Source organism: Frankliniella occidentalis, unplaced genomic scaffold, assembly GCF_000697945.3.
Source record: "Frankliniella occidentalis isolate FOCC.00 unplaced genomic scaffold, Focc_3.1 Scaffold4, whole genome shotgun sequence".
Classification (NCBI taxonomy): Eukaryota; Metazoa; Arthropoda; class Insecta; order Thysanoptera; family Thripidae; genus Frankliniella; species Frankliniella occidentalis.
Genome location: NW_026267134.1, coordinates 489,456 through 503,012, shown reverse-complemented (window position 1 = coordinate 503,012; position 13,557 = coordinate 489,456). Strand labels below are relative to the sequence as shown.

Below are 13,557 nucleotides of genomic sequence, written 5' to 3'. Positions count from 1 at the left end.
TCTCTCTCTCTCTCTCTCTCTCTCTCTCTCTCTCTCTCTTCCTCCCCTTTCTCCTTCCCTCTGTGTGTCGAGGAACGAAAACGCCAGCTTCATGCCACTTAAGCTGCAATCGAATTAAAGCCGAGCGGCGCAGCGCCAAACGAGGGAGGCTTTCTCTCTCTCTCTCTCTCTCTCTCTCTCTCTCTCTCTCTCTTTCTCTCTCTCTCTCTCTCTCTCTTCATCCCCTTTCTCACTCTCTTCTCCTCTGTGCGCGAGAGTCGAGGCGGGCGCAACGCCATTGACGGTACTGAGGTGGAATGGAGGAGTGAGAGGTGACCGCCCCGGGGCCTAGCGGGGGCTGGCGCCGGGCTGAGGGCGCACTGGGGGCGTGCCGAGGGTCGCGGCGCGCCGCAGAGAGGAGGGTGTCGGTGTCCTCGCCGAGGGCGCCGCCGTCGCGCCGTCACGGTGGTTTTGTTATCGATGCCGCGCTGCTCTGCCTAGATAGGTTTTGCTCGTTTTGTTTTTGTTGTCTGCTGCTGAACCTGAATGCCGCACTGCAAAATGCTTGCAAAGAATAGGTTCGTATTGCAAACTATTTTCTTTCCAGCTTGCAAAGAATTTTCAAGCATTGTATTACGAACTTGTTATTCGCAAGTTTGCAAACTATTTCTTTGCAATACAAACACATTGTTTGCAAGGATTCTGACAGCTTGCAAAGAACTTCTTTGCAATACGAACTAATTCTTTGCATACAACGCTCGTAAATTCTTTGCTACGTTGCAAAGAATATAGTTTGCAAGCATTTTACAGTGTGCTCTTGGATCTCAAAACGAATCAGAGTGAAGGCAAAATGACTTTTGCGGTTACGCACTGGCACTGTTGTTCAGTTCAAGCTATTAACCGAGTGGCTGTTTTCTCGGCTGTCTTCTTTTCTTTTAATCAGGCGGGATCCCCACTGCAGTCGCAGCGTCTTGCAAATGCTGTGACGGCTGCCGAGTTGATCCTTGCTGACTTGCGACCACCACCCTATTCGTCCCGGCTTGCCCTACATACCGTCCCTGCCCTCCTGGCCCCCTGCTGGGGCAGACGGACTGCTCTGCGGTCCCTGCTATTTTGCTGGTGGTTTGTGTTGGTCCGGATCTGGCCCGGATCTGGTCCAGACGCACTCGACTGACTGTCGCTCTTCTGTGTATCTTGTTGCAGGTCGCCATGCCGCGGCGGTACCAACGGGCTCCGCGGGGCCGCGAGGAGCTGAGCCCGAGCTGATCGCCTCACCCGGATCGACATGGCGGCTGCCACGGTGATGCTGCTGGTCGCCATGGCGACGCGGCTCAGCACCGCCGTCCCGCCGGAGCCGCCGCCGCCGCCATCGCCCGCCAACTTAGGCGATTCCCTCAACTTCCAGAAAAACCGTAAGTAGAGCCGATCGAGATGTTGTGTGCGTGCATGTGCGTCTGAGCGAGTGAAAGGAGTCGTTTCTTCACGGAAAAAAGAGTTAGGTCCCACAACTGAAGTTATAGTTTATTTCCGAAAAAAATATCTATGGTTGTGACTGGTTGTAGCTCTGGAAATCAGTACTTGATTGTTACAAACGACATTTAACCGAAGATATGACGCCATTGCTCAGAAGAACGTAACACGGCCTTGTGCTCCCAACAACGGCGTCGTTCCCTCGACTTACTGTTGGTTGTGCCAACCAAATACTAACTGGTATCTATTGTCAAACCACTTAGCTATCCGGTAATCAACTAATAATTTAGTCGAGAAAACTATGGTTAAATTAGAATTTTTTTTTCTTTCTCGCGGCCGGAAGTTTGGTAGCTTAGGAAAATGCAAAGTTAGTTTATTTTCATCCCGTTGCTTTTGTTATCTTGACGGGGTGATATGGGAAGCTCCAGACACTCCACTCTCCAGAAACCTATGTATTTCGCGTGTCCAGAGTAGAGTATATTCTCCCCTCTTCTCGACTTTATCTCGGCGTAAAACTGCATCAAAGGCAAGGTCGTATTCGAAAAGGAGCTCGTTTTTACAAATGCTTGACGTCGCTCGGGAGTGCTTTTTCTCCCCGACACGGACGGGCCCTCCTAATGCTCTTCTCTTGGAGGTTATGTCTGCCGTTTTAGTTGGCTGTATTATGTAAGAGGGGTAGGGGGCGCAGGCGGGCAGACAGAAGGAGCCTTGCGGTGGGTGTCTTATTTCCAGAGAGAGGGACAACTTTTCCGTCCGCGGGAGGAAAGTTGTGCGGCGCGGCGACGGAAATTTACTTAAAACATCTGCTGAGTGGAAGCTAATCCGGTCCTCTCATGTCATTACGGTTATTACTTTGTTCCACATTAGCGCTGGCCCCGGGGGCGCAGTGCTTTGGCCGTTGCCAATCGCAATGTGCGGCCAAAGGACGACGCGAATAAGACAGAGTGGTCGCCATATTTAGAGCGTGATGGACCTTTTTTTTCGTTGGCGAGGGGTTCAAGAGCCACATGAACTCTACTGCTCCGATCGCTCGATCTGTGGCAGAGGATGGCGGTGTAGTGGTGGCGCAACGGGGGACGAACGGGACTGATTTGATGACGGAGAAAACATGGATCCCTCATCCCTCTGCCAGGGAACTATCGATACGTTATATTCATCTCGTAAAGAGGAGAACTGGCAGCAGCACAGCAGATATTTCGCAATGGATGATGTTTCCTCTCACAGCAGAGGGTGGTTGTATTTGAATGTGCCCCGAGCGAACGCGGCGCGTCAGCGACCATGGGTGTCAGTGTCACGGGTGCCAACCGTCCGTCCGGCGCGCCGGGCGATTGAGGTTGAGCAGGCAGCGCCATGAGCTGTGCCCTGCCATAACCGGGCCGCGTCCCGTGGCTCTGCTGAATCGGGCGGCCGCGGCCCCCCGCCGAGCGCCCCTATGGGACCCTATGCGACCCTGTGGGTGGAACCCCATTGGCCGTCAGGTGAGCAAAATGGCTTCATGCGGACGGGCCAGCCATTCATGTCGTATGGCGCGCGGCAAGAGGCAGCCGCGAGCAGCGCTGGGTTTGCGATAAATCACGTTTAAATCGCGTGTCTTCGCGTTTTCCTACTCTGAAAACTGAGGCGCGACGGAAACCGAACGCAATGAAAAAGATCCAACACTGTCACTGTATCTGAAGTGTGCCACTGGAAAGCACACTCTGCCAATTCATGAATTTGAAAATGTGTTCGCGGTAATCTCTAAATACATGGTATTTATACTAATGGCGCCATCCTGCGCAGGATGTGTGCACTGTGCACTGGTATATAATATACATTTGTAAATGCATACTTGTTATGTACACATTTGCATTGACAGAACACTTTTCGACTTTAAGTTGGTTATTTAAAAGGCCTTAAACTTCCAACTGCGACACAAACATACGTTAGTCGCAACAGCACCGTTTTGGAAAGTCTGCCATCGTCACTTTTTTTTGCCATTTGAAGTGGTTCGTATTGTACCGATGTACCGATGTACCCATACCCATCCCATTTTCGGCCGTTTCTAAACTGACAAATTTCCCGCTCCTTCCTTTCCCTCCGTTTCCATCTCCCTCTCTGTCGCCCCTCCCCCTCCCCCCAATCTCCTCCCTCGTGCCTTTTTCTCTTCCCCTCTCTTCCTCCACGTCGCCTTGAGTTTTTTTCATATTGTGCTTCCGCCGTCCTCCAGTTTCGTCCCTCGCCTCCCCATCCGGCGCGCCGCCCATGTGTACTTTGCTCTCGCAGTGCCTTTTATATGAGGATGTTATTCTATTTCTCTCTTTATTTTAATTTGTGGTCTCGGTGCGTGCTGTTGTCCCTCTCACAGTGTGTGTGTGTGTGTGTGTGTGTGTGTGTGTGTCGCGCAGACGGAAAGGCGAAGGGAAAGAGGGGGCGGGGGAGGTACTAAGTGTGTGCAAGTGATGTGTACACATGGGTCGGAGCCCGGCTGCCCAATGGCCAAAAGCGTCCCGAGAAGGAAGTGGGATGTGGTGTGGCGCATCGTAGTGGACGTGAGTGGCAGGGGAAAAAAAAGGGAAGCGCCAAGAAGAAAAAGGTGTCGGTGATTGACAAAGAAAAAGTATGAAGGGATAGAAGGAAAAAAAATGAGAAATGCGCCCCAACGAGGGCGCCTCTTTATTAGCGCAGACATATGGGCCCGTTAGTTGACGCAACAAAAAGCAGTTTCTCGCCTCCATTTTTTCCGTCGTTTCTTTGGAAGCCTATGTCGCGCCTTCGTTATTGCTCCGCGAAGCGAGAAATTGTTCGTAGGTGTCGTATCGCTCACCTTATCTTTACGTGAGCACCACGCTCATGCCACGAGCCGGGTCCACGCTTATGACATAATGAGCAAACGTTGATCAAAAGGAGGGAAGGAGAGGAAAAGAGGGACAGAGCGATGCGACGCGCGGTCTGCGTCTGACGGGCGCGCGCAGGGCGGCACGGGGGGGACTTGGCAGCGTTTTACTGGCCATGAATGTCAACGTGTCAACCGGGCCGTGATGACGACGGGCGCCTCTTTAGGCCTCATCGCCGCGCTCACGTGATGCGCGGGGGGATTTCCTCTTCTCCCCCCCTCCCCCCTTTGCTCGTTACGCCCCTGCACGTGATGACGGCGGCGGTCGCTTCGCACCTCCGGCCTGCATGCCCCGACTGCCGCTGCTGCCGCTGCTGCTGCTGGCCACAACGGCGGCAGCTGGGTGAAAATATGAGAGTGGTGGCGTTACAGCGGAGGGGGTTAGAGCGGCCGGCAGATAGGGCAGGCAGAGGACGGGGCTTGATGCTGGACGGCGGGCGTGGTCATGCATGGACCCCGTCCCCCGCCCCCACCCCTTCATCGGGCGAGCACACCGCAAGCCTATATCGCGTGGGGGGCTCCAGGATTTATCCCCCGCCAGGAAAGCCCCCCTCCGCCGGGGGATGGGGCCGTGACCCTGGGCGCAAACTTGAGGGCGGCCCTCCTATCTATCTCTCTCTACCTCCTATCCCCTTCCCCCCTCGCCCCGTTCGGTCTCCCTCAGCCGTAGGCCCCGAGGCCCATGCCTGGCCGGGGCCAGGAGTCAGTTAAGCGGGTCAACACTGCAAGTCCTACAGACGCTCTAGAGAGCCGCTCTACTGCCTCGGGGAGTACAGTGAGAGCGGGGGCCGTTGGCGGAGTTTACACGACGCAAATCAAAACTTACTCTCCCTTCCGCGTTCATGTCGCCCCTTTACATGCTGTGTGTAAGCGACGCGTTGTACTTGTACCAGAGGCCCGTGCGTGGTCAGGAGGTAGCTCAGCAAAGTCGTTAAAAAGGGTAACCGATGGGAAACGAGTATATGGTGCCAAGTTATTCGGCGTCGGTACGCAGTCCTGGTTCTCACAAGTCTGGAAAACGTGGAACATCTGGAATGCCCTGGTTTTTCTCATGTTTATAAGATTTTCAATCCGAATTCGTCGGGATTTCTCTTGATTGCCGACCACGCGGCGCGCCGACGGTTGAAGCAAGAGCCACGCCGTGTTTAATTTTTATTAACAATCATCACAGCCTTTCAATTTTAATATAACGTGTGTGTGTATGTCCTATTCTTCTCTGCGGGGGAAAGGTTTGATGAATAGCCGGCCGGGGGGACTGCCCTCCGCCTCTCGCTCCACCCCCGCCGCGAGCCTTTTAACACGAAAAGGGTGGGGAAGAATAAGAGTGAAACACACGCAGCCCACAAACAAATCGCTGTCATACAATATAACGTTAAAATATATCGCGGCGTGGAGGCTGCATTCCTGATTGGAGGGCTGCTCCCCCGCACCGCGCAGCGCGGGCCGGCGCGGCCGCAGGTGATGATGACTAATAGACTGGGAATGTTTTTTTAATGCCCGTCGCACCGAGCAGACGCGGCTTGGCTGTGGGGAACCGGAGGGGAGGGCTGGCACTTGTCGCAGATGCTCGTCGCGCGAGCCTGCCTCTGGAATGGCAGAGCAGCTCGCGAAGCCCCTCGTCTCCTCTCTCACATGAGTCGCGAGGGTCGGTCGTATCCGGGGGGGAAAGTATGGGGAGGGGGTTGGGGTGTTCAAGTTCCGGTCGAGTTGATATTATTCCAGCGGCAGAGTCGACGGGCCCAGCCATAATACTAGAGAAGCATTTTGTCTGGACCCAGCGGGGCGCGCGGGGCGGGGTGGTGGCGGTGGTGGGGGCCTGACGGCTGCACCCCATGTCGCAGGGCCACCCCACCGCCGCGCCCCGCCACGCCCTGGCTGACCACGCGTGCTGGCCGGGCCTTCCCTCCGGCCATAGTGATGGGTGATTTATATCCATACGTAAACACTTTGCGCCCTGGCTGGGCAGGCCGGGCAGGCCCCCCTTGTCTCCACGAGCCCCTCCCATGCACTGCTGTCCCTCTCGCACCCGGCCTGCCTATTTGTCTCTCTCTACTTGCCCTCTGCCTCTTCCTGTGTCACCACCCCCTCGCCCCCGCCTCTCTGTCAACCCCCTCCTCCCTTTCTCCCCAATGGCTGCGCTCTCTCGCACACAGGACGCGCTTGCATGCGTGTGCGTACCCGTCAATTCACACATGCCAAGCCGCTGGCGGTCGAAGCCATCACTCTCGCCCCCCTCCCCACTCCCACCCCGTTCATTCGCATATTGGACTCGAGGCTTGGACAGTCGTCAACGCTGAAACCTTTGTCATTATCCCGGAGAAGATCTATCTTCCACTGACGTTCTGAAAATTGCAGCTTTGCGAATGAGAGAAAAAGTGAGAGGAGAAATAAAAAGAGTGCTAAAAAAAAATTCAACCAAAGTGACGCCGTGTGCCGAACAAAACAAATCGTCTCTCGTCGCGCTTTAGTCGCGCGGAGCAGACATTTCTGAAAGTAAAATTGCCCGCCATCTGGAAGAAACGCTTTTCATCTTATTTTGGCGACGGCGGGCGCGTTGCGCCCCTCACTCTTATTTGCACTTTTATCGTCCGGATAATTCTACATTTACAGCTGTTCTGGCGGCACGCTGTGCTGAGGTCTGTGCCCTTCCGCTGGTGTGGGGCCCCGGGCCGCCTCCCTTGGGGGCGGCGCGGGCGGTGGTCAGGCCGAGCGCCGCCGCCCCCCAGTGGGGTAGTCTGGTCACCCCCGCCACCCCAGTGTCAGCGGCGTAGGAGACATTGTGCGTCTGCCCGGGCTGGCTTTGTATCAGCCCGGCTAAACACTGTAAGTTTCTTACGAAGAGCTGCTCTTCGAAATAACGTGCATAGGATTTGGCACCTTCGTAACACAATCAAATCATTTGTTTTACGAAAGGTTCGGCCTCGTATACGAAGAGCATGTATCTGTGATCGAAGTGGCACCTTTGTACGTGGTACCTGTGTACGAACATCCGTTCGTAATATTGCGGTTCCAGATCCTTCGTACGTTACAATAAACCCAAGTCTTTATAATCTAAAGACTGCTCTTCATAAGGAACTCGCATCAGTTGAGTGGCTTTTCCACAAGTCACAATAGTATCTGTAAAACCTGGAAAGTCGGGAGAAAAAAGGCAGCTAGGAAGGGTCACAATAAAGAGTCATGCGCAAACTTTTGTTAAGCTTGTTTTTAAAAGTTCCCTTTTTTGCCGTTGAAAGTGTCTTACCCCGCTATGGGGTAGTCACCCCCGCCATATATTTCAGTTGCGAGCTTTGAGCGGGGCCGTGGTGGGGGGCTTCGGTCCAGTACGCCCTACAATAATAATAATACCGCAGGCTGGGCGAGAGGGCCGAGCGTCGCTTTATCGGGGAGGCGTGCGAACGCACCCGCCGGCCTGTTTGGACGCGGCCCTGGGCGGCGGCATGCGGCGGGCTCCTTTGAGTTCTGATTTGCCATGTGGACAGTAAGTGGACCGTTGTCGCAAGGGGTCGGTGGGCGGGCGGGGGTGGGGTTGACTGGGACGTTGGTGGAGCCTTGGGTGAGACGCGCGGTCGGTCACCACCACCCGAAAGCAGCAGTAGTGGGGTGAGGAGAGAAGGGCCCCGGCGAGTTGGAAAAAGTGCTGGCGGCAGAACGTCACGCCGATTTCTAATCTCATGAAAGCTTTGCCCAACCTGCGGAGCTGAAGCTGATGCACTCGAGTTCCTTCCGCGAGGTTTCTCTTTGCCACCGCAGACCAGCCCCACACAAACTCGGCCCCTGCCTCTCTGGCCCGCACCCTCTCCCCGCCCGCCCCGGCGCGGCACCCAATCTGCGATAAAGTGGTCGCTGGTGCGGAACATGGTGGTGGCGGCCGCGGTGCGGTGCGGTCCGACGAGACAGCCAAATCTTAGAACGCAGTGTGTGAAAAAAGGACAACTTCCGCAGGTTTTTCATCGTTCGTTTATCGGCCAGATGCAGTTTCAATTAGCTGGGCGAGCTAAAGTTATTGCTTTAAATCCTATCTTTTGGCAGTTTCGAACACAAGTGTCGCGGTATATCTGCCTGCTCGTGCTTCCGTGTGGGCTGGCTCCTAGATGAGGATTTAATCAATGATGTTCTCCGGCCTGGCTGCCTGCTGGCGTACCTATTTGCCGGCGTGTCCCCTCCCCCCTACCCTTCATCCCTGCGCTGACAGCCCGAGTGGCGAACACCATCAGCATCTCGCTGGAGGTGGTCAGCGGCGTCACCGCGCTGCGGCAGCTGCGGTCGGACGTGGGGCTAATGGTGCCCTGACACGCCCCGTCAAAGCCGTTGCCGTATACATCGGCGTGAAATTTTCAGGCTGCCGTCGTGGTGCCGCGTCCTGCGCAGGTGGCAGGAGCCTGTCACTCCTGTCAGTATCGGCGGGGCTGCTAAGGGGGTGTCGGGGTTGACATCGGCGACGTTGGCGGTGTCGCGACGCTCCCCTGCCGACCACGTCCGTCGCCACGCTATGGCGTTCCTGCCCTGGTGCTGCTGCTGTTGTATAGCGCTAGCGTTGTCCCGACAAGGGGGGAAGCTATCCGTCACTGTGCGGGGCGAAAAACAAGAGAAGATGGCGATTGCAATTGCCAACAACTCCGTTGTGTGTGTATGTGTGTGTGAATGGCGAAGGAAAGGTGTCCCCTGAAAGGTGTGCCGAGTAGAGGCGGAGCGAGCTGGAGGAGGACTCTGGGAGACTTTTGGGTGTTGTTTGTTCTCCGGCGTGCTGCTGGAGAAGACCCCCCCGCCCCCCTCAGCATTTTGTTTTTATACCGCGCCCTTGGCGCGAGGCCGAGCGCCGCAGCGCTGCTGGCTCCGCCAGGCTCACGCAGCCCGACGCGACCGCCGCGCCGCGCCCCTCCACCGCTCGTGGCGCTAACACGAACGTAACGTGATGGATCATGAATTATGACGTGGAGTCCGTGTCCGCCCCATGGAGCCCACGGAGTGGCCGCGTCCGGGATGGTGCTGCTGCTGCGGGCAGGGCCGGCGTGTGCACCCCGGACGCGGCCGGCTGGCGGGGCGCCCCGGAGCACGGCCCCGGGGGAGGAGGGGGCAGGAGGGGGTTGGACGCCCGCGCGCCGCCGCCCGCGCGCCCCATGTAACTTGCGTGTTGCGGATCTTTGCCGTTATTTATGGGATACGAGTGATGTATCTGGCCAAGTTCTCCTCCGCCGCCGCCGCCTGGCCTAAGTCGCCTTTTTAAAAAAAGTTGCCCCTTGAATCATCATTGTATCAAGAAGTCCATCGCGCGTGAGGAGTGGCGGCGGAGGGGAGGATAAAGTGCTCCTGGAATACAGCACAAGGCTGCCTGAGGCACACAGAAAAACACATTCGATGTGCCTATCAAACTATCTTTGCATATATCAATTGCTATAATTTCTTATGTTTGACAAATAGATTTCAAACACCTCATCAAAGTGTTCTGACAAAGGTTAAAAATAAAAATTTTTCGCATACCAGCATTCGAAGTAATTCCCTATTCTTTAACTAATTCACTGACTGTTATACTGCGTCTTTGTTCAATGAACACAGCGCGCTACCGGCTGAGTAAAGATGTGTTATTATTTTTCTCGGGAGAGAACAAAGGGGCCGTGGGTCAAGGTACCGCCTCTTCTCCACCCCAACCTCCCCCAACCCCCTCCACCGCTTGGCCTGACGTGGAGAGGCGAGTAAACAGGGCGACATCCGAAACCTATCTGGGATGGCGGCTGTGATGTGTGATAAGTGCGAAAATTGTCCCCGCGCCCGATTTTTTGGTCCTTGACCTCGCCGCCGTATTCGAGTCGTCCTCTCGCTCACAACTTAATTTGATCAATGATTCATGTCGCCTTTAACATCGTCAAGGGGTGTTCTTTGCCCTCGCCGTATTGAGCAGGATTTCGAAATTGAGCAAGACGAAAGCAAGGAAAACATTATTCATAGGATAGTACACAATTTTCTCAGAAACAGTCGGAATTCTCGAGAATCCTCACTCTTTATGGTTCTCTTTCTGTGCGTGTGTGTGTGTGTGTGTCCGTGGGGTGGCGCACAAGAGACCGAGTGTGCGCGCGCGGGGGGAGCAAGGCGCGTCACGACGGGAGAATAGGGCGGGCTCTGAAAAGGGTCGTAAGTGTCGAATTGTTGCAATCAGGACCCGGGGATGCCACAGCGCCGCACACAGCCCGTCTCTCTCGCTCCCTTTCACGCTCCGGCTCACCTCGCTTTCCTCCCTCCGGGGCGGGCTGGCTGGCTGGTTGTGTCTTTCTCTTACCCTTTCCGCCCCTCGCCTGCTCCTTCTCGCTCGCACCCGCGGCTACTCTCTTCATCCCGCCACCAAGCTATTATTGATTTATGGTGTTTTTCAGTGAATAAGGGCGCGAGTGGGGCGCGAGAGGCGGGCGGCTGCTATCCAGGAGCGCGCAACTCTCTTTCTCTTTCGCACGCACACACACACACACACACACGCAGTTTGAAAGAAAAAGTTGGCGAAGGAGAGGAGAGGGGGCGAGAGAGAGAGAGGGTGGCGCGCAGGCGCGCGCGGGAATCTCACCTTTGAATTGACGTGATACGGCGCGCGATAACTTGCTCGGAAATGAGTTTTACGCGATGTGTGCGGGGGCTCCGGCCGGGCTTCCCGCCGGGTCAGCAGCGAGCGTGTGCGCGTGTCGGTGTGAGCGTGCGCACGCGCGCCTGTGCGTGCGGGCGTGCGCGCCAGAGGATGTTTTCATAAAGCCCCAAATGAGTATAAAACTCGCTTCCCTTTCATGACTTCCCTCCACCACGCCGCGCGCCCCTGCGCGAGAGTTTGTTCTCGCGCCTTTGTGCCCGCGGGTGAGGGAGAGGTGGGGGAGGGAGGGAAAAAGAAATTGCCGTCCGGAACGCGTCTGACGATGTCGCATGAAATAGGAATTGGGCACCACGCCGCTTCTCGCCTTTCGATGACGTCGACGCGTGAAAAGTGAAGCCAGATTCCCACGTGTGTGTGTGTGTGTGGGTGTGTGTGCTCGCGCGCTCGCCCACGAGAAAGAGAGAGAGAGAACCTAGCAAAACGATAACGACACATACGGTAGCGACGCAGTAGTATGGTTTCGCGTGTCGCCGGAGACGCGCAATTCGCTTTCGTGGATTACCTTTCCCCGGAACGCCTCGCACGACCGCGTCGCCCACCCCCCGAGCAAGCACCTTGGTCCTCCATCATTGCCTTGCCTCTTTGAAGCAGATGTACCTTAAACTTCCGGGCCATCGTCGATGGCTACGAGGATATTGATCACAGGTATTGGCACATCCTAAACACTTCTGTGTCGTCCGACCGACCTCTTTTCGCAACCGCTGGACGGCGCGACGGCCGCAGGGAAGGACATCGTCTCTAGAAGACAGGGGGGACATCACCCACCACCAGGACGACACGCGTGACACCGCGCTATTACCATTCATGGAAAGCTGCCATTAGTTTTGGTTCCGTTTGGTGCGCGAGGCGTGGCGTGGCGCTTCGCCCATTCGTCTTCCAATCCCTCCCTCCCTCCCTCTCTAATGAATGCACTCTGCTCTGCTGTCTCTCTCGCTCCAACGCGCGCACGAGCAGACGCACTCACTAGAGGCGTACTTACAAGCTCACATATGGCCTGTGGGTAGGTGAGGGACACGGGCGCATTTTGTTTGGATTATCATCGTAATGAAGGAGGGAAAAGGGGGGGGGGGAGGCACGTTGCGGGTCAGCGCTTGTGGAACTGGTCGAAGTCTGCGGAATGAGTGGTCGGTGTGCTGCTGTGTGTGTACGTTTGTGTGTGTGTTTGTGTGAACTTGCGTCTGTGTGTGCTTTGTGTGGGGAGAAGGAAGGGGGGAGCCCACCGGCTTCACTTAGGAAAATGAAACGAGAGGTATTAGTCCAGGTCCGTGACACGTCATAAGTGTCTTCCTTGTAGATATGTGTTTGTGTGTTTGTGTGTGTGGGTGGCGGGGGCTGAAGCAGGACTCCACGTCACCGCACCAATTACACATCGCTGCCAACTCAAACTTCCGAGAACGAATGGGGGGACATAACCATCAGTACAACTGTCGCTGCCGGGCCTGCCGGCATTAGTTCTTCTTTTCTTGAGGCCGGAGCAGCCCGTGCGAGGAGAGAGAGGGGGGTACGGGGCAAAATGTGCGCCACTAGCCGAGATTTCTTCTCTCCTGGAAGCGCGGGAGTGGGCAGCAGCAGCGTGTCCGTCCGCCGTCGGTGTGTGACATTTTCATCTGTCCTGCTCTCTTCCTCGATGAAGTGGCGTGGCGCCAGCGCGCGGCGGCTCGCGGGCGCGGCGTTGCGATGCAGGTACTCTGATGACCTCATTTCCGACTGGCGGTGGGGCGGTGGCTCTCGTACCCGCGCTTCTCTGCTCGCGCAGTAGGGGTTATAGTGGTGCAGGCCAGCTCGCGCGCGCGCACACACTCACACCCAGTTAATCACGGACCCAACACCATCCGGGGCCTTCTCTCTGCCTCTCTCCCCTCTCTCTTCCCCTTACCTCTCTCTCCCTTTCTCTCTCCCTTTCCTAATTAATAACTCGCGCGGGGTTCGTCCTTGTCCGCTCGTTCCCGTTTAAAATGTAATAATCGAATTTATTAAAAGCTGGCCGTTTGTTTGAGGAGCGGCCGTTCATCATGACACGGCCCCGGAGCCCTGGGCTAGGCGGCCGCGCGGGGTGCTGCTCTGCTCGCCCGGGTCCGCAATGCAAATCACGTGACAGGCGATCGGCGGGGCGAGGGCGATGGCCTCGGGCGGGCTGCTTGCTGGGGCGGGACGATCATGCGGACGGTGAAATATTGTCTCGCACCTCCCGCGCCGCCCGCACGGCGACGACGGCCCCCTCCGGCCGGTTCGACTCGCAAAGCGCAGCGCGGCAGCAGCCTCTCCGCGTAACGAACTATTCGCCAAGAATTTAATATCCAAGCGCGCCAGCAATCGCGCGGTGGCAGCAGCGCAGCGCAGGGGCCGGGGGGGACGGCGGCGCCGTGACTGGCTGTTGCGATACTGTTGTTACCCACCCTCGGAGGCTCAGGGGGCCGCAGAGCTCGAGCGGGCACCTCGGGTGCCGTATTGCAACCCTCGGGCGCTTCGGGGGTGGTGCCGCAGGGCGAGTGCCTATGGGCCCCGGCTGGGCGCAGGCAGCGTCGCGTGCACATTTCGCAAAAGGGTTTCGCATCGCATCTGGTGTCCCGCTTGTCTTCCAAGAAGGGCACAAAATACTCTTGTTGCC

The 13,557-nt window shown here is 56.5% G+C and overlaps 1 protein-coding gene across 2 annotated transcripts in view; it reads left to right on the top strand.

Moving 5' to 3' along the window:
• LOC113218352 (neural cell adhesion molecule 1-like) overlaps window positions 1-13,557 on the top strand; it is a 220,512-nt gene that overhangs the window by 74,795 nt on the left and 132,160 nt on the right. For both annotated transcript variants that reach the window (XM_052267787.1, XM_052267790.1), the window contains one exon: window positions 1,183-1,391. In XM_052267787.1, the coding sequence (XP_052123747.1) occupies window positions 1,265-1,391 (127 nt within the window). In that variant the 5' untranslated portion in view covers window positions 1,183-1,264. The remainder of the gene's footprint in view (window positions 1-1,182; window positions 1,392-13,557) is intronic.